At 40.1% G+C, this 23,391-nt stretch overlaps 1 protein-coding gene across 5 annotated transcripts in view; it reads left to right on the forward strand.

Moving 5' to 3' along the window:
* The window catches only part of LOC110296298 (solute carrier organic anion transporter family member 1A5), an 82,957-nt gene that overhangs the window by 54,021 nt on the left and 5,545 nt on the right, over positions 1-23,391 (forward strand). For all 5 annotated transcript variants that reach the window (XM_085839799.1, XM_085839800.1, XM_085839802.1 and 2 more), the window contains 8 exons: positions 962-1,068; positions 4,507-4,653; positions 8,958-9,056; positions 10,144-10,365; positions 12,112-12,276; positions 13,950-14,145; positions 18,752-18,917; positions 20,638-20,810. In XM_085839799.1, coding sequence (XP_085695925.1) covers positions 962-1,068; positions 4,507-4,653; positions 8,958-9,056; positions 10,144-10,365; positions 12,112-12,276; positions 13,950-14,145; positions 18,752-18,917; positions 20,638-20,810 — 1,275 coding nt within the window. The remainder of the gene's footprint in view (positions 1-961; positions 1,069-4,506; positions 4,654-8,957; positions 9,057-10,143; positions 10,366-12,111; positions 12,277-13,949; positions 14,146-18,751; positions 18,918-20,637; positions 20,811-23,391) is intronic.

A 23,391-nucleotide genomic window follows, 5' to 3' on the forward strand; every position in this document is an offset into this window, starting at 1 on the left:
GACGATAGAGAATCTGAAAGTTAGTTTACTTTCATATAGAGAAGAGAGTCAAATGTAAGTAGGGATACATTTTTGGTGATTTTCAATCTCTTTTGACAATACTGATTGCTTAATTTTATTTACACTTTTTAAATTTTTGGGGGGGTGGGTGGGGTGGGGAACAGTCTCTCATGAAGCCTGGCCTGCCCTCAAACGTGCTATATAGCTGAGGGTGACTTTGAACTTCTGAATCTCTCATCTCCACCTCTCAAGTGCTTCAGTAACAGGTATGGACCACAACACCCAGTTCATGCGTTCTGGAGCTTAAAACAGAGATACATGTCCAGCTTAATGATAAAGAATTCCTCTATCTATCTATCTATCTATCTATCTATCTATCTATCTATCTATCATCTATCTATCTATCTATCTATCTATCTATCTATCTATCATCTATCTATCTATCTATCTATCTATCTATCTATCTATCTATCTATCCATCATCTATCTATCTATCTATCTATCATCTATCTATCTATCTATCTATCTATCTATCTATCTATCTATTTATCTATCATCTATCTATCTATCTATCTATCTATCTATCTATCTATCTATCTATCTATCTATCACTCATCTATTGTCTGCCTGTGTGTCTGTATGGATATGCTTGTGTTTACATGTTTGCTTGTGTGTGTATACATGTGTATATCAGAGGACAACTTTATATAGTCATTCCTCTCCTTCCACTTCCATGGGGGTTTCAGGCACTGAACTCAGGTCATAAGTCTTGTGCAGCAAGTGATTTACCTCCATCATGTCCATTGTCACACCACAGGATTCATAATGACTAGACTGACTGCTGTGGAAATGTCCTTACTGGCTCTCAATGCCCTGTTTTCAGGGAAGCAGGAATCACTCTTCTGCAGATGCTCTCCTTGCACTCAACTCCTCACAGTGAATGTTTCCTGTGTCCACACAGATACGAATATGAAACAACGATTTCACCTACAAGCAACTTGTCCTCAAACAGCTTCTTGTGTATGGAAAACAGATCCCAGACCTTAAGGCCAACGCAAGACCCTGCAGGTTGACTCCTGATTCTCATTGCTTTCTGCTCAGAGACTTGGCCATAGAATGCTCTTTTATGAAGGGCTTTCATAGGATACTGGGTTTGGTAGACATTTAAGACAAATGAACAAAATTTCTTTCTTTCTTCAGAGAAGGGAGATGCCTAATAACCTAAACTACTTTCCCTCCTTAGTTTGAATGTACTTATTAAAGACTCCTTTGTTTCTTAGACAACATTGTAGAGTTAGTCTCTCAAGGAAAAATAACGTAGAAGGATACATTTAGTCATGTGATGTGATCTATTTAGTTTTTTGTTGCCTTAATAAAACACTGACTAAAAGCAACTCAGGGAGGAAAGGGTTTATCTAGCTTACAAACTATAGTCCACCATGAGAGAAGGTAAGGTAGGAACCTGCAGTTACAGACCAAAGCAGTGACCACTGAGGATTGCTGCATCCTGGCGGCTCTTCTGGCTGGCTCAGCTAACTCTCTTATAAAGCTTAGGCTTGCCTGCCCAGGGGTCTTACCACCCGCAGTACTCTATGCTATATCACATCACTTAGCCAACAAGAAAAACACATCATAGACACGTCCACAGGGCAATGTGATAGAGGCTTCATATTCTCCAACTGAGATTTCTTCTTCTTGGGTATGTCTAAATGTGTGTCAACTTGTCAAAAGCCATCCATCACAGTGATCATACAAATAGGAAATACAACCAGCAAGAAGGAAAGAAGCTTCCCTGGGTCTGTGCTATGCGCCATTGGAGAATGGGCACACAAGTCATAGTTCAGAATTCCTTCATTACCTAGGAATTTGCTTTTAAGCCTCCTTTTCCCTCTTTAACAGAGACATAACTTCGCAGCTCAACCGAATAGTAGTGCTTTCCTTACTTCCTCTGGCCCCAGGCCCTGTGACCCTAGCTCAAGATCACTCATATGCTGAATTCCTTACCGTTTTATTACTGTGGTTAAAATTCAAGGGAAGAACTCAAGGGAGGGAATCTTTATTTTCCCTCACAGTTCCAGAGGGTTCAGCCTGTGACCATGGCTCAGCTTGGTCCCATGGTGTTGGATAGAGTAACATGGTGGCATGAGCATTGGCTGACACTGATCTTTACTTCTTGGTGGGCAGGAAGAATAGAGTACAGGATACAGGAAGTGGTGAGATATAATCTCTGTGAACATGCAACTCCCATGACCAACTTCCTCCAACTAGGTCCACCTCTTACCTTTCAGTACTGCTCAATAATGTAAGTCTCATGACTACATCAACAAATTAGCCCATTGATTATGGCAGAGCCATGATGGCCTGTCTCTGGACATGCCCTCACAGGCACAGCCAGATGCTGTGTAAATGAACTGCATATATTAGTTGCTTCTCTTTTATATAGATAGATACTATGATGAAAGGAATTTATTTATGGAAGAGTTCATTTGTGTTTATAGTTCTAGATCAGTGGTTCTCAACCTTCCTAATTCTGCGACCCTTTAATACAGCTCCCCATGTTGTAGTGACCCCAACCCATAAAATATTTTTGTTTCTACTCCATAACTGTAATTTTGCTACTGTTATGAATCACTTTAAACATCTGATATTTCTGATTGATCTTAGTTGACCAATTAACAGTCTAGAGGAACAAGAAGCAATCAAAGCAGAGAGGCATGGTAGTAAGAACAGGAAGCTCAGAGCTCACGTCTCAACTCTAAGCATAGGGCAGAGATAGAGCAACCTGGAAGCAGAGTGAGGCTTTCAGCTCTTAAAGTCTGTCTCCAGTGGCATTCTTCCTAAACCTCCCCAAATAGCACCATCAACTGGAGACTAAGAATTTAATACTAGAGCTTCTTGAGGGGGGCATTTCCACTCAAACCACAACAGGATTCACACAGAGGGCCTGCTTTGGTTCTAGCACTGGCACCAGGGTGCTCACAAGCACCTGTAAGTCTAGTCCTGGGAAACTGAGTGCCTCTTCTGGCCTCCAGGGCACTTGTTTGCATGTGATGCACATACACTCGTGAAGGTGCACACATTTACATATCCACTTTACAAAATGTTTTTAAAATCACATTGTAAAAGACCCAATACATTTCCTAAACATGTAGTCTGGAGGTGACTCAGCAGAACCACCTCAGACCAGAATATCTCCATTTTATGCTGGATTCATGTCACAGATATTGCAGTAGTCTCCATGGCTTGTACTGTCACTGTCCTCAGGACATTTGTGGAGATCAAAATAGCTTGAGAGTCAAAGAGCAGCCATGTCTGAAGCTCTGAGGCACAGGAACCTCATAAGCACAGCAACATAAATCAGTGACCTGCATGCTACCATTGTCACCTCCTGATTAGACAGTAACCTGTATGCTGGCTTTTACACCTCTTGATCTGATTTTTGAAAAGTTCCCCTTATACTTTCTTTCATTGCAGTTAATGAATTAAGATTTCCCCCCAGTGAAGAGCCCCAGAAAAGCACTTGAGTCTTTCAGTATCTTATGCCTTCTATTTTACCTTAGAAGAAGGTTTGACCTTTCCCTGTGATCTCTAGACAGAAACCATCTTGTTTATCAAAGATAAGAATCTGAATACCTAGAGATAGAAATCGATTTTACTGAACTAGGAAAGGATAAGAGTTTGACGTCATGGCCCAATTGTACTCAAGACATTGAAAGTACATTGTCCTTCACTTCTCTGAAAACATGATGCCACAGCTTCATTTAGCTTTGAACAAACTTGGGAGATGCATGGAAACCTTCAGAGGTTTCCCCTTTTGCCTTCTCTTTAGTCTAGTTTTTGTTATTCTACTGTTCATCTGCTACTCTAACTGGTGGGAATATTTGGTTGATTTTAAATGATGGACTCTATATAAAAATATGTTTACTAAGGAGTTAAAAATCTTTAGATTCTACAAAGTAATTGAGGCTGCAGGGAATTCAAACTTCCATCAAACCTTATAAGTTCTGTGTTGTGTAAATATAACAAGAATTGCCAGACACACACACACACACACACACACACACACACACACACACACACACACACTTGTTTAGTTTTTCTTCTTCAGAGTTGTGGAGGAATGAGGCAGTGCACACATTAACTAACTGGGTTCCCTGGTTGGTAGAAAACTCAGTCCCTGGAGGTGAAGGGAAGTCTTTGTTTTTACTGTTGGCCTATTTCTATGGCGTAAATACTCCCAATCAATGTGTTGCCACTAAAAGCTGAATTGGGAAGAGGTTTCTACCTTTCCCTGAGTGGGAATTGGTTTCACCATCACACTTACACTTCATTGGTTAGAATTCCTTCAAAATACACAGTAGGGGTGACTCATTAAGTCACAACCAGCATAGTAATATGCTGAATGGTCATGGCCTGTAACCAGCGAAATAGTTGCAGATAAATTTAAATGGTCAATACTAGTTGACTGTCAAAATACACACATAGTTTTCTCTTGTTTTAATGCAGAGTGTGTGAAAGAAATGAAATCATTAATGTGGATATATGTACTGGTAGGAAACATCATACGTGGAATTGGTGAAACTCCCATCATGCCCTTGGGTATTTCCTACATAGAAGATTTTGCCAAATCTGAAAACTCTCCTTTATATATTGGTAAGTTTGAAAATTCAGACTTGGGATCATTTTTAGGAAAGCAAGTTATTGGAGTGTGGAAATCAATTATTGGTTTGGATGCTTTGTAGTTTCCAGAGAGTGGGCAGAGTGTGATGCCTCTGTAGATCATGAGATTGTTCAAGGAGGGATTGACCAGTAGCTCCAGACATGGCTTTCACACATCTGCTTCTTACTGATGGAGAGCCTCAGATCTGCTGACCTTACAGTCCTCTGATGCCACCACACTGTCTCTAAACTATTACCAGATTCTCCAATATTTCCTGGAAAAATGTTCTTGATTCAATTGTTTTTTTTTCCCTCTTTTTGCTGCTTTTCGGTCTTCATCTATAAGTTATTGCAATTTCATCATTGGCCATTTTGTTTATGTAGTATTTTAAAATATAATTTTATATTTTTTACTCTGTGTGTGTGTGTGTGTGTGTGTGTGTGTGTTTTGCACGTGCATGCTAGTGTGGGAGTCAGAAGCCAGCTTTTCTTTTAGGAGTTAGCCTGGGGATTAAACTGTTGTTTTGGGTTCAGGTTTGGTGGACAGGTGCCTTCTCCTACTAAGCCAACTGCCTGTGCCTGCTCTGTTTCTCTTGTCATGTTCTCACAAACATTCTGGCAGCATAAGCCTTACCAAACTGTTTCAATCATGCCTTGTCTATCATGTTCACCATACAAACTGGTTTCTCATTTCCCAGCTGCTCTCTTATATTGCTGGGGTTCTGTACTCTGCTTCCCTATGGGGTTAGTGGTACTGTTTTCTTCTTTGTAATCTTTCATCTTATACATCTCCCATACTGGCAATAGCCAACTTAGTGACCACCTTCTTATACTGCCTCCTAAATGATCTTAGCTTATTATGAATAATTTGCATATGTTCTTGAGTAAATCTATCAACTTTGAATGTTTACTGGTTTCCAGGGTGTGGGCAGAGTGCTACAGCTCTGTAGGTAATGAGATTGTTCAGTTTGTAAGTTGATTATAAGATTGTTCAACTTATAAGTTGATTAAAAATCCATAACTTTGTATATAGAGAAATTTTTGATTAATATAGACTTAAATAAACAAACAAAAAATCAAAGAGGCTAAAAGAAGACAGGAATAAATTTAGGATTAATTAAGATGAATTAAATTAAAAAATAGCTTTTGTTCCTTTTTAGAGACTTTTTAATTTGGCAATATTTTTTGTAGTTTTAATCTAGTCATTCTGTTCTGATCCCTTTACCAACATCTAAGGAAAAATAGAATCACTTTCCAGCAATAAATTTTAAAAATATGAATTTCTTTACCAAAACTATATAAATAAATTATAAAGATAAATTTATAAAATATCATAACTATAAGTATATAGAATATAGCTATATTAAGATTAATAAGATATATAATTCATATATCTCATGTCTAGTATATAAATAGCTCAGTTTTATAATTGAAGAACTGTATAATTATATAAATATTATATATGTGTGCATGATATAATCAAATAACTAAAAATTAGAAATGCATAATATAATCAAATAACTAAAAACTAGAAATCTAGTGTGTAAGTTTTCTTTTTAAGATTTATCTATTTATTTTATGTATATGAATACACACTGTAGCTGTACAGATAATTGTGAGCCTTCATCCAGTTATTGGGAATTGAATTTAGGACCTCTGCTTGCTCTGGTCAACCCCACTCTCTCCAGTCGGCCCCACTTGCTCAGTCCCTGCTTGCTCCAGCCCAAATATTTATTAGTATAAATAAGTACACTGTAGCTGTCTTCAGACAACATCAGAAGAGGGCATCAGATCTCATTACGGGTGATTGTGAGCCACCATGTGTTGGGCGTTGGGCTATAAACAGGCGGCCTAGTCTCCAGTCAAGCTGAAGTTTGAACCCTGAGTGGTGATAATTCACCTACATGGCTCTGTAGGCATTCCCTAATGCTCCTGGAACTCTGGCTCCTGTAGAAGTTACCGTCCCCTTAACCCCCACAAGAGAAGCATGGGTCGTAGTCAAGTAGGCAATGTCCCAAGCTTCTGACCTTCAGGCTAAACTCCTCCCCAGTTACCTAGCAACAGAAAAGATAGCAGCATACTTTAAGAGGAGCTGTTCAGCCCCTCCTCACTCTCTCACTCCTCTTGCTCTCTTCCTCTCTCCACTCCTCTCTCTTCCTCTCTTTCCCTCTTACTCTAGCCTTTTCTCTCTCTCTTTTTTCCCCTTCTCTCTTCTTGGCCATGGCTGCTCTCTTTCTGCTTCTACCTCCTTTCTTTCCTCCTGCCTTTCTATAATAAAGCTCTAAAACCGTAGACTGTCTCTGTTCATCAAGGCCCGCTGCTCTTACTCTCTCTGGGGCCCTGGTCGGGGGCTGCCCCTTGTCCACCCCCTGTCAGTTGGGGTCAGTGGCTTAGATGCCCACCCGGGGCCCAGTGGAAAGCATCTGGCAGCCCTCCCATGTCCACCTGCCCAGAGCATAGGAAGAACTCTGGCCTGTCGAGGGCTATCCTCCCTCCCTCCTCCTTCCTCTCACCCCTTTTAGTTCCCACAACCATGTGGTTGCTGGGATTTGAACTCAGAATTTTCGGAAGAGCAGCCAGTGTTCTTACCCGCTGAACCATCTCACCCACCCCCGAATGCGGTTTTATATATGGTTCTGCAGCTGAAGAGATATACAAGCCAAATGTAACAGCTGACAGCTATCTATGTGGACAAATAAGTTAAATCAAGAAGAAAGGAGGTTGCCTTGTGAAGACACATAAGTCCTGAGAATCTATAGGTTCAGACATTGGGGGATTCTTCTCTTTAGGGGGTAGAGTGAGAGAAAGCAAGGTCAGCAAGGACTATCCATGGGAGCAGAGTGAACAATGCATGCACAGTTTGGAGAAGGTGTTAGGAGGAAGCAGACAAAAGAGGACCAAGCCAACAATATCAAGTAAGTCAAGAGAATAAAGATAAAAAATGGACGCAATGAACAGGGCTCCTTCAGGGAGCTAGAATCTGCAAATGAATTGAGTCTCCCCAGTACCTCCAGGCTTGGGGTATCCACACCTTGGCAGCCATGTGTGGCTCACTGAAAGAATGAGACATGCCACTGCCAAGCTGGGCACATTCTTTCCCAAGAAGGAAGTCCCAAGAGTAGAGCGTTGATGAAGACGCACTACCAGAAATTCATTACAACACACACGCTGCTTTGGAAACTGTTCTAATTTCATTTCTGTTTCTGTGAGTAAAGTCTAACTCTGAAGAGTAAGGGGTTCATCTGACTTAAAGTTCCACCACCACAACGAAGTCACAGCACCAGGAGCTGAAGCAGTGGTCACACTCACTAGAGCAGAGAGTGAATGTATGCGTGCTATATCTTTGCTTACATGATTGTGCTCAGCTGTTTCTTTGCTCTTACATAGCTCAGAACTGCCTGCCTAGGAAATAGTGTTGCGCACAGTGGGATTGGTCTTTTCACATCAATTAACTTAATTAAGATAATCTCCTACTGACATGTCCACAGGTAACCCCAATGTAGATATTACTTCACTAAGACCCCCCTCCCAGGTAATTCTAGGTTGTGTCAGGTTGACCGTGAAAGTTAGCCATCACCGAGACTCTCTTAAACCATGGCCGCGGAAGCATCAGAAGACCTTGCTCACATCATGGCTTTGCTGGGACTGCCTATGATGGTACAGCCTTTGCCTTTACCGCAGCATAAAAGAGAATTTGGAAGGTGGCTTTAAGTAATGACGTCTGTGTCAGTCAACTCTTTTTCCTTTAGTAAATGTCTGAGATGATATTTTATAAAGAATAAATTTTCATTTTGCTCACAGCTTTGATGTATATGGTCTATGTTGCTCAACTGTGTGGTTTGGAGTCCTGTCATAAGGCAGTTCATTGTGGTGGAAGGATTAGTGTAGGAAAACCATACATCTTGTGACTGGGAAGTAAAGCAAAATGAAGGGGACATGGTTCTATTCTACATGATCTAAAGACCAACCCTGTTGCCCTGCACAGGAAGGGTTCCATCCCCTAGGAAACAACTGCGTAACAGAGGAGGGGCTGGGGAATATTCCATTTTGAAACAATGGGAGCTTCTTTTTCAATATTTATAAAAACCAATGTAGGTATATGTAACTCACATATGTACATCTAACATATACATGTTATATACATATTAAGCTTCATTTATTTGTATGTTAAATATATAAAAAATATGAGGTAGTAAGGTATGTAGCTCATTGAAGATTATAAATAATTCAATTTCAAGGTTTTTTGTTTTAATGCAATCCAAATGTGTGGTTATGTAACCTCCTGTGTTTGCTTCCAGGGATTTTAGAATCAGGAAAGATGATTGGCCCAATTATTGGACTTTTGTTGGGATCCTTCTGTGCAAGAATTTATGTAGACACAGGGTCTGTGAATACAGGTAACACAATGCATTTTATTTATGCAGCTCAGTCCCTAGAGTCTGGCAGGATGCTCAGGAATATTGTTGCACTCGCTCCTTTGACCCCCAGTTAGGTAAATTATCACTACTTACAGATGGCAGACGTAAGGGGGCCAGCAGGAAGGGCAAATTGCCTCATTCTGATTTAAAATCCATTATTGTTCCACCATATTTCAGCCACAATTTGGTTTAAGATTTACTTCCATTGTTTATTTTTCCAATGAGGCAATCATGATGGCTAATAAGACAGATCTTTCAGTTATGTGATAACCCCAATCTATAAAGGTTCCACATGAAAAATGGATCATTTGCTGCTGCAGGATATATGACCACATACTGCTAGACCACATTAACTTTTTATTGAATACATAAAATTATTTGATAACATGTATTTTATGCTATTTTCTTTATGTATGTGTATGGCTGTGTATGTGTGTGTGTGTGCGTGTTTGTGTGTGTTTGTCTGTGTTTAGTTATACTTGTATGCACTGTGATTGTGGGTGTGTGCTGAATTGAGAAGAGTGTATTAGATCTCTCAAAAACAGAGTTACAGAAAGTTGTGAACTTCTATTTGGGTGCTTGGAATACAACTCAGGACCTCTGTAGGAACAACAATAACTGTTAGCCACTGAAATGTCCTTCCAGTCCCCTTCCACAACCACTGTGGTGTTTTGAGATGCCAGGCTAAAGCTATCTCCTTAAATATGTCTCAAATCTTGTTTCTGTCAATTGAAATGTAGTTTTAGCTCTTATGCAATGTAGAACTCCAGAGCTCTTTCTTCTTACATAATTTTTAATTTCACCCAATTGATTAATGTCACACAATTTTTCTAAAGGTTTCAATTAGACCCTGGTGGGGTGGCAGAAGCCAATAATCTCGGCATTTAATAAGCAGAGGTAGAGGATCACAAGCTCAAGGTCCCAAAACAAGAATAATCAATTGTGAATAGTTTACAAATGATATACAAAGTTTATGCATAGATGAAATTGTGGATCTCAGTAATTTATTATAGTTTACATAGGAAAGAATGACACAAGTTAATGCAGTATCTGTATTTCTTTTCAGATGACCTGACCATAACTCCCACTGATACACGCTGGGTCGGTGCTTGGTGGATTGGCTTTTTGGTCTGTGCAGGAGTGAATATCCTGACCAGCATCCCCTTTTTCTTCTTTCCAAAAACACTCCCAAAGGAAGGAGTACAGGATAATGGGGATAGAACTGAAAATGCCAAAGAGGAGAAGCACAGGGAAAAGGCCAAGGAGGAAAACCGAGGAATCACTAAAGGCAAACATGGAAACTTTAAACTCTGTTTGGTTTAGATGGGTCTGTGGTCAGTGGGCACTTGTCACTTGTGCTGAGATAAGACAGCTTGTCGGTAACCATCACTACTCAGTTGTGTTAATTGTCTTCTACAGCCACTACGTAGAAACGACTGACATGAGAGGGGACCTGACTTACATGACTTACCTCAGATTTGACTCTTAAAAATTCCCTTTAGCTCCTTGGGTACTTTCTCTAGCTCCTCCATTGGGGGCCCTGTGATCCATCCAATAGCTGACTGTGAGCATCCACTTCTGTGTTTGCTAGGCCCCGGCATAGCCTCACAAGAGACAGCTATATCTGGGTCCTTTCAGCAAAATCTTGCTAGTGTGTGCAATGGTGTCAGCGTTTGGAAGCTGATTATGGGATGGATCTCGGGTATGGCAGTATCTAGATGGTCCATCCTTTCCTCTCAGCTCCAAACTTTGTCTCTGTAACTCCTTCCATGAGTGTTTTGTTCCCAATTCTAAGAAAGGGCAAAGTGTCCACACTTTGGTCTTTGTTCTTCTTCAGCTTCATGTGTTTTGCAAATTGTATCTTGTATCTTGGGTATTCTAAGTTTCTGGGATAATATCCACTTATCAGTGAGTACATATCATTTGAGTTCTTTTGTGATTGGGTTACCTCACTCAGGATCATGCCCTCCAGGTCCATCCATTTGCCTAGGATTTTCATAAATTCATTGTTTTTAATAGCTGAGTAGTACTCCATTGTGTAAATGTACCACATTTTTTGTATCCATTCCTCTGTTGAGGGGCATCTGGGTTCTTTCCAGCTTCTGGCTATTATAAATAAGGCTGCTATGAACATAGTGGAGCATGTGTCCTTATTACCAGTCCTTTTCATTAAACTGCTCGGCCTCTACTTCTAAATGGTTTCTTCTTGATAGTTTTCTCTCATTAAAATATTAGACAATTTATGAAGGATAGTATAAAATCAGCCAGTCAAGACAGTAGACATGAAGACATATAGAGGGAAGAGACTATCAAGTGTGAATTTCACACAGGTTACAAGCTTGAGTCTGACTTCTTAAACAGGGAACAGTTTTGGCTAAGTCACTTGGAAGATACTTGGTATACCCCAGCTGAGTCAGCAGTATTCCTTACCGGGAGAACCCAGCTGAGTCAACAGTATTCCTTACAGGGAGACCCCAGCTGAGTCAGCAGTATTCCTTACAGGGAGACCCCAGCTGAGTCAGCAGTATTCCTTACAGGGAGACCCTCATGTTAAGATGCTTATGAGGATTACTAGGTGTGAATAGCTGGTAAGACGCTGTGGTTGTCTGGGCAGTAGCATGATTCCTGCAGCCCTCCTAAGCTGTTAGGTTATCCATTCTTATATCACAGACTGATAGCGTCAGTGTCTGTACTCAACCTTCATCAAAGCCAGTTTCTTCCAGATTCCAGAGAACAGACTATTCACTCTCTGGTGTCTGAAGGATATGAGTAGACAGAAAGGAAAGAAAAATAAATGAAGCAGTGTGACCACAGACTTGACCCTATCTCCTTATGGTTTTACTTGCTGGCACAAGTGTGTTCTAGTTTGTGGACAGCTCATGTGTTGCTAACTTCAGAGTGACCAAAACAATTATCTAGAACTTTAGCTCCAAGGGGTAAAGACCTATCAAATGCATTTGTCTCATAGCACAGAATCTGTGAGAACATTTTAGAACACTGGAAAGGCAAGGCCAACTTTTCTCTTTTGTTTTAGATTTCTTGCCATTCATGAAGAGCCTCTCCTGCAATCCTATTTACATGCTTCTCATCCTGACAAGTGTTCTCCAGATAAACGCATTTATCAGTATGTTTACCTTCTTGCCCAAATACCTGGAGCAGCAGTATGGAAAATCTACTTCAGAGGTCGTCCTCCTCATAGGTATGTACGTTCATTATTTCCTTCATAGCACTTCCCCCTCCCACGATAGCATGGTAAACACTAGACCCAAGGGCATGATAAACAGTAAGATGGCGAGACTCAGTGACAACTACAAGATTGAAATCTGATAGGATGTTCTTGTAAATTTCTTCTTTCCAGTCTCCAGGGAAATCAAGTAAGGATAGGAAAAGGAAGTGACCAGAAATACCCTCTCTGATCTCTCTCCAAGCAGAAGGGTAAACCATCACAGTTATTTCGATCTTGGGAAAGCTCGTATCCGTCAATCTTCAGACAGGCAACATGTTAATTCAAAGAGGAATTCAGAGTTAACTCACTGGGGTTCTGTATCTTACTCCCAAATGTTACATCTGGGCTTCAGTTCTTGCTCTCCACATTATTACTAATTCAGTTGCTCAGACCCCTGTTGGTCTGATGAGTCTGTGCAACCACTTTCTTTTCCTTGTTAGTTACACTAAACCCAGGGATCCTACTTTATACTCTTGACAACTGAGGATTACAGGCTGGCTCATCCATATTATATAGAATTCTCTGAAAGTCCAAATTCCAGTCTGTACCCTCAGATGTATAAAATTAGATGCAGTGGTGTGGAGCTGCAAAGGAAGGTTACGTTCTTCTAAGCCTGGTGCTGGTGTTGTGTGAATCCACCCTACTCAGGATTTTTTCTTCTCCTCTCTTCCTCCTCCTCCTTTCTCTCTCTCCCTCCTCTTTCCTTCCTTCCTTCCTTCCTTCCTTCCTTCCTTCCTTCCTTCCTTCCTTCCTTCCTTCCTTCCTTCCTTCCTTCCTTCCTTCCTCCTCTTTCCTTCCTTCCTTCCTTCCTTCCTTCCTTCCTTCCTTCCTTCCTTCCTTCCTTCCTTCCTTCCTTCCTTCCTTCCTCCTCTTTCCTTCCTTCCTTCCTTCCTTCCTTCCTTCCTTCCTTCCTTCCTTCCTTCCTTCCTTCCTTCCTTCCTTCCTTCCTCCTCTTTCCTTCCTTCCTTCCTTCCTTCCTTCCTTCCTTCCTTCCTTCCTTCCTTCCTTCCTCCTCTTTCCTTCCTTCCTTCCTTCCTTCCTTCCTTCCTTCCTTCCTTCCTTCCTTCCTTCCTTCCTTCCTACCTTTTTCTTCTTCTTCTTCTTCTTCTTCTTCTTCTTCTTCTTCTTCTTCTTCTTCTTCTTCTTCTTCTTCTTCTTCTTCTTCTTCTTCTTCTTCTTCTTCTTTCTTCTCTCTCTCTCTTTCTTTCTTAAAGTTTTTGTGTAGGGAAATAGAGTCACTGAGTAAGAATGCTGAACAACATCAACAATGTTCTATACTTGAGAAGAATGGACTCAGCAGCAGCCTTCAAAAATCACCCAGAGTTGAGTCAAAATCCCAGTTTACAAAGTCAAAAGAAATACATGAAACATCTAATATCATAAACATATGTGTATACATGCTCTTGTGTGTTGCTCATAAAGTGTTTATAACTCGTTAAAAATGATTATAACTGTGTTGCTAACTATGTTTTTAAAGTGATATTAGGGAGCATTTGAAAACCTCTTTGTATATAATATGCAAGCGAGTAGGATTTACAATCATTTGCACATTAGAGCTAAATCATTTCTTAAGTAGTGTGTATTAGGTAAATTGATAACGTTTATTTTCTGCTGCTTTGTAAATACTATTTTACTTGCATTTATAGGTGTTTGTAACTTACCTCCAATCTGCATTGGATATTTACTTATTGGCTTTATTATGAAGAAGTTCAGGATTACTGTCAAGAAGGCTGCATACATGGCATTCTGCCTATCCCTGTTTGAGTACCTTCTGTCTTACTTTCACTTTATGATAACCTGTGATAATTTCCAAGTTGCTGGCTTAACTACCTCTTATGAAGGGTATGTTTTTTTTCCAATGAACATCATAATATTCTTACAATTGCTAGTCCATTTTCTCCAGGGATTATATATGATTGGATCATTTTATTATAAATTAATAGCCGTGATCCATGGTTACCTTGTATTTTCTGTCTACCCATCAATCCTATAGCAGCCCACACACATTGTAAGTCTGTAAAAAGGGTCTGGGGACTACCAGTGAGTAAGTTTATGATTTCACATACGTATGGGTGGAGCCATGGGGATATCTTAGTCTGCTTTAAAGTATAATAAAGAAAAGTAAATCTGAAGGTCTTAGCCTAAATTATTCATATATTTTGTTCTCCCATAAAGCTTTCAAAGTAGTAAAGCGCTTGCTGAACAGGCAGGAGATCCCAAGTTCAGGTCTCCAGAACCCATGCAAAGCTTGCCATGGTAAGGTATCTGCCTGGGGCCTGCCCTGGTCCTTTGGGGAATGGTACTGAGTTGGAAACCATGTTAGATGGAGGCCAAAAACTGACACTCCCTGACCTTATATCTTATTAGTTATGCTTAAATAAGTGCAGGGCTCTTTTTTTTTTCACTGTTTTTTTTTATTACATATTTTCCTCAATTACATTTCCAATGCTATCCCAAAAGTCCCCCATACCGCCCCCCACTTCCCTACCCTCCCATTCCCATTCTTTTGGCCCTGGCATTCCCCTATATTGGGGCATATAAAGTTTGCAAGTCCAATGGGCCTCTCTTTCCAGTGATGGCCGACTAGGCCATCTTTCGATACATATGCAGCTAGAGACAAGAGCTCCGGGGTACTGGTTAGTTCATCATGTTGTTCCAACTATAGGGTTGCAGATCCCTTTAGCTCCTTGGGTACTTTCTCTAGCTTCTCCATTGGGAGCCCTGTGATACATCCAATAGCTGACTGTGAGCATCCACTTCTGTGTTTGCTAGGCCCCTGCATAGTCTCACAAGAGACAACTATCTTTGGGTCCTTTCAGCAAAATCTTGCTAGTGTATGCAATGGTGTCAGCGTTTAGAAGCTGATTATGGGATGGATCCCTGGATACGGCAGTCTCTAGATGGTCCATCCTTTCATCACAGCTCCGAACTTTGTCTCTGTAACTCCTTCCCTGGGTGTTTTGTTCCCAATTCTAAGAAGGGGCACAGTGTCCACATTTTGGTCTTCATTCTTCTTGAGTTTCATGCGTTTAGCAAATTGTATCTTATATCTTGGGTATCCTAAGTTTTGGGCTAATATCCACTTATCAGTGAATACATATTGTGTGAGTTCCTTTGTGATTGTGTTACCTCACTCAAGATGATGCCCTCCAGGTCCATCCATTTGGCTAGGAATTTCATAAATTCATTCTTTTTAATAGCTGAGTAGTACTCCATTGTGTAAATGTACCATAATTTCTGTATCCATTCCTCTGTTGAGGGACATCTGGGTTCTTTCCAGCTTCTGGCTATTATAAATAGGGCTGCTATGAACATAGTGGAGCATGTGTCCTTCTTACCGGTTGGGACATCTTCTGGATATATGCCCAGAAGAGGTATTGCTGGATCCTCCGGTAGTACTATGTCCAATTTTCTGAGGAACCGCCAGACTGATTTCCAGAGTGGTTGTACAAGCTTGCAATCCCACCAACAATGGAGGAGTGTTCCTCTTTCTCCACATCCCCGCCAGCATCTGCTGTCACCTGAATTTTTGATCTTAGCCATTCTGACTGGAGTGAGGTGGAATCTCAGGGTTGTTTTGATTTGCATTTCCCTGATGATTAAGGATGTTGAACATTTTTTCAGGTGCTTCTCTGCCATTTGATATTCTTCAGGTGAGAATTCTTTGTTCAATTCTGAGCCCCATTTTTTAATGGGGTTATTTGACTTTCTGGAGTCCACCTTCTTGAGTTCCTTATATATATTGGATATTAGACCCTTATCTGATTTAGGATAGGTAAAGATTCTTTCCCAATCTGTTGGTGGTTTTTTTGTCTTATTGATGGTGTCTTTTGCCTTGCAGAAGCTTTGCAGTTTCATGAGGTCCCACTTGTCAATTCTCGATCTTACAGCACAAGCCATTGCTGTTCTATTCAAGAATTTTTCCCCTGTGCCCATATCTTCAAGGCTTTTCCCCACTTTCTCCTCTATAAGTTTCAGTGTCTCTGGTTTTATGTGAAGTTCCTTGATCCACTTAGACTTGACCTTAGTACAAGGAGATAGGAATGGATCGATTCGCATTCTTCTACATGATAACAACCAGTTGTGCCAGCACCATTTGTTGAAAATGCTGTCTTTCTTCCACTGGATGTTTTTAGCTCCCTTGTCGAAGATCAAGTGACCGTAGGTGTGTGGGTTCATTTCTGGGTCTTCAATTCTATTCCATTGGTCTATTTGTCTGTCACTATACCAGTACCATGCAGTTTTTATCACAATTGCTCTGTAGTAAAGCTTTAGGTCTGGCATGGTGATTCCACCAGAGGTTCTTTTATCCTTGAGAAGAGTTTTTGCTATCCTAGGTTTTTTGTTATTCCAGATGAATTTGCAGATTGAAGTGCAGGGCTCTTATTCTGTAACTCTCTTACTATCTGCGCTGATCAGCGCTGTTTTCCTCCATCTCTGGCTCAAGGACCTAACTGGCCTTCGTTGACTTTGCTTACAGGTAATATTCACATTTTAGACAATTAGGCTCATGGGAATGATTTTTGTCATAGCCATATAAGTAAGAAATGGACTCTGCAGTTCATTAGTACTCAAACTTATGAATCAGTACTTTATGAAGTTCTAAGATTTTGCTAAATTCAACATCCCACTTCACTTAAAGTTTAGACAACATGATATTAACTCTAGCCAAAGGAAACCTATGACTTACACACATGTCCAGATTTTCGGGTGGCTCCTGTAGTATGTCTCACTTGATGTTACAATACTGTTTGTGAGAAATATTCTATTTTCTATTTAGGAACTCTAAATATACATCTCTATTTAATCAGGAGTCTCTTGCTGTTAGAGATGTATGTATTTCGAACTGTATTTCATTTTCTAGTGCATTTTATCTACTGTTTAATACTTGACAAATCTTGGCAAGTTTAGTCTTTCCATCCCCACCTGTGACATTCGGAAGATCTCTTGAAAACGTCTACTGTCCCATTTACCAAATCATGCTAGCCTATGCTGTATCAAAACTATGCTATTTTTTTTATGGAGATTTAGTGATATACATGTAAATGTTTTTTAAGTTATTTTATTGAACTTCAATATATACATGAACTTATAATCCTTTTTTAAAGTCTCCATGCCAGAACTGTATAAGAAAACAATCAAATAAAAGTAAAGATAATTAAAAAAAAAAAAAAAAGGTTTGGAGCTCATTAACTCTTCCTGAACCAGAGAAAAAAAGAAAGGAAAAAAATTCCTTACACAGGCAAATATGCATGTGCTTGGTCAAGTCCACCCGGCTTCAATCAACTGTACAAGTTTTTATGCATGCTTACATGCATACACATAAATCTACACACCTATCTATAGACAAAAAGGCCTATAAATACATTTGTTGTATGGGGTTGATGCCCAAATACCTTCAACATACATTTGGATAGATGGATGATTAAATAGGGAAGAACCCCTACCCCAAACCAGAACTTTGTTTCTTTGCTCTGACCTTTTTATAGACAAAAGTTCTTAGAAAATTACCTCATAGTTAAAAATGTAGTACATGAGGGGAGTTACAGGAGTATTTTGATATTAAGTTCAAAGCAAGTTTCATATGTTTTTGCTTTATTATCGTGTACACCTGTGGCTTCATCCTTGGATCTGAGCAGGAACGAAAGTTTTTCTTTGGTTATAAATTTGTCCCAAGTCTATTTCTCTTTTTAGTGTAATTGTGAAAGCCCCTCGTATTCCTTATTACAAACCCCTTACTATTCTATGGGAAGGGGGCACATTTTATTCTTGATTCTAGTTTTATCATATCTTTCTGGCAAAATAACTAAAACCATTTCTAACAACTTTCTGGAAATTATTTGAATGAAATCAGGTAGTCTATAAAATCATCAGGTTTTCTAAATAGTATTAATTCATGAATGTTCATCTTTATGAAATTTTCTCAACAGAGTAGAGCTAATGTCCAGGGTCCTTAGGCCTTGTATCTCCAGAGTTGTCTCTCTTAGTGATTTCTTTATTGTTTCTACTTCCATTTTTAGATATTCTCACACACACACACATATACAACACTCATACTCACACATGTGAGCATAGAGACTTAGATAAAGAGACAGAGACACAAAGAGAGAGAGAGAGAGATTAAAAGTAATATTTCTTTCAAAGCCCTTAAGAATTATAAGATTTAAATAATTTCAACCATAAAGTTATAAGAAATTTCATATGCATCATTTGATTTGAATCATGTGACCACTGGAAAAGATAATTTGTCTGCCAAAAACATAGTATAGGGACCACATGTCAATATGTGAATATTTCTGTTTCTGCTCTAAGAGAAAGACTAAATCTCCCCCCCCCCCAGCCTCTTCCTGTGAGTGTGTATGTATATGTGTGTATGCACATGCTAAGATAAAGAGAACAAAATAAAGTGCTTGAGTAGGTTTTTACTTATCATTTTATATAATTTCAGAGTTCAGCACCCTCTATATGTGGAGAACAAGGTCCTTGCTGACTGCAACACAAGGTGTAGCTGCTTAACGAACACATGGGATCCAGTGTGTGGAGACAATGGCCTATCATACATGTCAGCTTGCCTCGCAGGCTGTGAGAAGTCTGTTGGAACTGGAACCAACATGGTAAACATCTTTTCAGTGTCTGGGCTGATATTTGCGTACCGTATTAATATGTGCTATCATTTAAGCCATCTCTGCCTAAAAGCAAGATGTAGTCACGCTTAACACAGATTCATATTTTTGTGAACAACTCAATTTATTCCGTATATGTACACTTGATGTTATAATTCCAGATGTTTTGTACATACTGGACAGAGCCTTAGCATTATTTTGTGATTTCAAAGCCGTTGAGATCATTGTTGAAGTTATCTGAATTAGAATGCTCTGGGTGGGTTAAAGAGATACCTCTGGAGTAATGAGCACTTGGTGCTCTTTCTGAGGACATGTTTGGTTCTCAGCACCCACATGGGGGACCTCCCAACTCCAGTTCCAGGCCTTCTGACACTCTCTTCTGCCTTCTTCAGACATCCACATGTGCCTGTTTGTATACACACAGATTCAGAAGCATACACATAAGTCAACATTAAAGTTAAAACTATAAATTACTTTGGATGGAATTTGCCTTTTGTTCTGATAGTGTTTCATGAGTCTTAGGCGGGATTCAAACTTGATGTGTAGTTAAGATGGAGAGATAATTTATCTTTTCATATCACTAGCTTCTTTCACTTATTTGTTTTTGCATTTATTTAGTGTATGTATATATGTATGTATGTATTGTGTGTGTATGCGTGTGTGTGTGTGTCTGTGCGTGCACATGTGCATGGTATGCAGGTACCCGTGCATATGAAGACCAGAAGGCAACCTCAGCTGCTGACTCTCAGGTTCATGCACTTGGTGATTCTGAGACAGGATGTCACCTATCTGGTATTTGCTGGCTCGTTTAGGCTGCTTGGGAAGTAAACCCAGGGAGTTACCTGTTCCCACCTTCAGATCCAGTGTTGCAAACATATCCTCTATTTTTGCACCTTTCCCATGTGTGCTGGGATGAGAACTCAGATTCTCATGCTTATGTAGGACATTACTAACTGTTAGATCTCCTCAAACCTTATCGTGACAGACTAGTATAATAAAGAATCAAGCATTTTTTCCTCTCCTTCCATCAACTGTCTGCGATACATGTTGTTTTAGTACTTACTCCTAGGTAAAATAAAACAAAGCCATATTTATTTACTTTTTAAGAAACTATGTGTGAGCTAGAATGTTATCTCAGTGGGTAAATACATTTGCCACTATACTTAACGAGTCTAATTTGTTTTGGTATACCCACATTTTAAGAAAGAATTAGCTCCCATAACATTTTTCTGACTTTATGCATGCAGTGGCACACACATATGCACACATATGCACACACACACACACACACACACACACACACACACACACGCAGAAGAAAAAGCAAACCAAAAAGCAAGTACATGTGAAGAAATAAAATTATCCTGTGGATTCAGGATAATTGAATTTTTGCAACTTTACTCCATGTATTTAGAAAAAATTACCAGTTTTTAAAATTGACCTTTTTATATTTTATGATAAAATTCTGAGATACCAAAAAGGAGATGTAAATAAAGAGGACACGTAGCCTGCATTTTACTTATTTAGTATTTTTATTTAATGGTGTTTGTGCTCAAACTCGGGTTCTAATTCAAACTAGGTGAGTGCTCTTTCTCTGAGTCATATCATTGACCCAACACTCTCTAATTTGATCCGACTGGCTCTGCAGACAATACTGAAGGTTCATACTAACACATTTCTTCTCTAATAAGCTACTTTTTTTTTTTTACAGGTGTTTCAAAATTGCAGCTGCCTTCAGTCATCAGGAAATTCATCTGCAGTCCTGGGGCTGTGTAAAAAAGGCCCTGAGTGTGCTAACAAGCTGAAGTACTTTTTAATCATGTCAGTAATTGGCAGTTTCATCTATTCGATCACAGCCATACCTGGGTATATGGTTCTTCTGAGGTAATAAATAACTCTTTAATTTAGCCTTCTCTCTGTCCTTCTTTGTAGCATGTTCATATGCAAGTGTGTGATGTGACCCGTGTGTGTGTGTGTGTGTGCGCGCGCGCGAGCGCACGTGTGCACATGCGCCTGTTTATGAGTGTTTGTATAAAAGTGACTTTTATTCTCTATATATAATTGTTTACCTGAAGGCTTACTACTGAATAAACTCGTGCTTTCTGGTTGTTTGTAAACTCTGGCTGGCTGGATCAGTTCAGCTGTCCTAGCTCAAAACTTCCCCAGCGGACTGATTCAAATTAGCTTCTCATTGAATTGCTCTGCTTGTCCTCAAACTAACTCTGACAATTTGTACAACTTCTGTCTTCTTCCTATTCTCTGCCTCCTTCTGTCTTCACTGGTGTCTAGCTTTTTCTCTTTGTAACCCGTTTCTGAAAAACTGTCCTGGTAAACCTGTCTCCTTTCTTTCTCTGTGCTGCTGTCTGTCTTAAGTCATCTCTCCTTCCCGTGATGTTCTCACGAGACTTGGGTGTGTCCTACCTTTGACTCATTCTGCCAAATCTTTATTGTGATTTGTCTCTTTGTCTGCTCCTCAATTAGATGTCACTTTCAAACATGTCTGCTTCCTTCTGCAAACCAACATTACCGTAAAGGTGTGTACTAAGTTTGTGTTTGTATTCAAGTCAGAGGGATTAAGAGTATGTCATTCTAGCTGGATCACACAGCCCTGGAAGGTCTTTGCATATGCTTTCTTGCCAGAGTAGCCATGTTGCTGGGTTAAAATTCCTGTGTGTGTGTGTGTGTGCATGTGCTCCCGAGTAGCACTACAGACACAGGGAGTTTGGAATGTTGGAGAATCAGTTTTTTCTTCTCATGTTGTTTTATAGGCAGGGTCTCTCTTGTTATTTCTGCTTCTGCCCTGTGCTGCCTGTGTACTCCAGCATACCTGGCCCTCAGGTCCCCAAGCAACTCTGCTTCTCTTCCCATTTCATTGTGGGAATGCTGAGATTAGAGATGCATAACATTGAGTTGGCCTTTTTTATTTTAACTTTTTAACATGTATTCCTGGATTCTGTGGATTAAACTCATGTGATCAAGATTCTGTGGTAAGCCCCTTTACCCACTAAGCAACCTACTGATGACATTTAGATTATTTTTGCTTATTCATTACATTTCTTTTCTTTTTTAAAAAATTAATTATTCTTATTCTTTTTTTTTCTCTCTCCAGATTTTATTCCTCTCCCGGTCCACTCCTACTGTTCCACATCCCATACCTCCTTCTTGCCTCCCTGTCTTCAAATGGATGTCCCTATCCCCTACCTCACCAGACCTCTAAGTTCCCTGGGGCCTCCAGTCTCTTGAGGGTTAGGTGCATCTTCTCTGACTGAACGCAGACCCAGCAGTGCTCTGCTGTATATGTGTTGGGGGCCTCTTATCAGCTGGTGTGTGCTGCCTGGTTGGTGATCCAGTGTTTGAGAGATCTCGGGGGTCCAGGTTAATTGAGACTGCTGGTCCTTCTACAGAGTTGCCCTCCTCACCAGCTTCTTCAAGCTTTTCCCTAATTCAACCACAGGGGTCAGCAGCTTCTGTCCATTGGTTGGGTGCAAATATCTGCATCTGGCTCTTTCATCTGCTTGTTGGGCCTTTTGGAGGGGGAGTTGTGATAGGTCCCTTTTTGTAAGCATTCCATAGCCTCAGTAATAGTGCCAGGCCTTTGAGGCTACCCCTTGAGCTGGATCCCAATTTAGGCCTATCACTGGACCTTCTTTTCCTCAGGCTCTTCTCCATTTCCATCCCTGCAGTTCTTCCAGACAGGAACAATTATGGGTCAGAGTTGTGACTGGGATAGCAACCCCATCACTCACTCAATGCCCTGTCTTTCTGCTGGAGGTGGGCTCTATAAGTTCCCTCTCCCCACTGTAGGGCATTTCATCTAGGGTCCTGGAAAGGCCCTTGGAGTCATGGTTCCTAGAACCTCAATGTTCTAACATACCTCTCTCAATACTCTTATACTAAGCACTGCTAAATTTAACAATAATTTCAAAGTTTATGGTATTTCCTTCTTGCCCTTTCCTATTTTCACCCCTTTTAAGCCTGAGTTGACATTTTGTTTTGACAGGTGGAAAGTAGTTGCCACTCAGTTAATTGACTGGCAGAGTGTGAAACTCTTTGTGACCAGGCTCCTTTGACATCCTGAGCTCATTCTGTCTTTAACAACAACAGCAACAACAACAAAAAAAATCAATAACAGATCCTCTCTAATGAGGAGGAGGTACTTGGATGAAATGGGGAAGACTTTCTAGTGCTGGGTCAGCTGTTCAGCAGGATCTGCAGCTGCTCCCAAGCCCAGATATCCTTGCTCTGTTGCTCTGGACCAGCTAATCTTTCTGTTTATTCTTAAAAAAAAATCACCTGGCTTAACTACATTGAGATGCCCAATTCTAACATAAACTGAGGAAGTTGCAGAGCCAAGTTTCAAAATTTATTTTCTGAACAGGTGTTCTTTCCAGTCTAGTGAACGTTATGTCTACTAACAACGGGAAAACAGTTCAATTGCCTTTTCTTGTCTCATTGGAATTCAGAG

This window comes from Mus caroli, unplaced genomic scaffold (assembly GCF_978045245.1).
Source record: "Mus caroli unplaced genomic scaffold, Mus_caroli_1 scaffold_7, whole genome shotgun sequence".
NCBI classification, from domain to species: domain Eukaryota; kingdom Metazoa; phylum Chordata; class Mammalia; order Rodentia; family Muridae; genus Mus; species Mus caroli.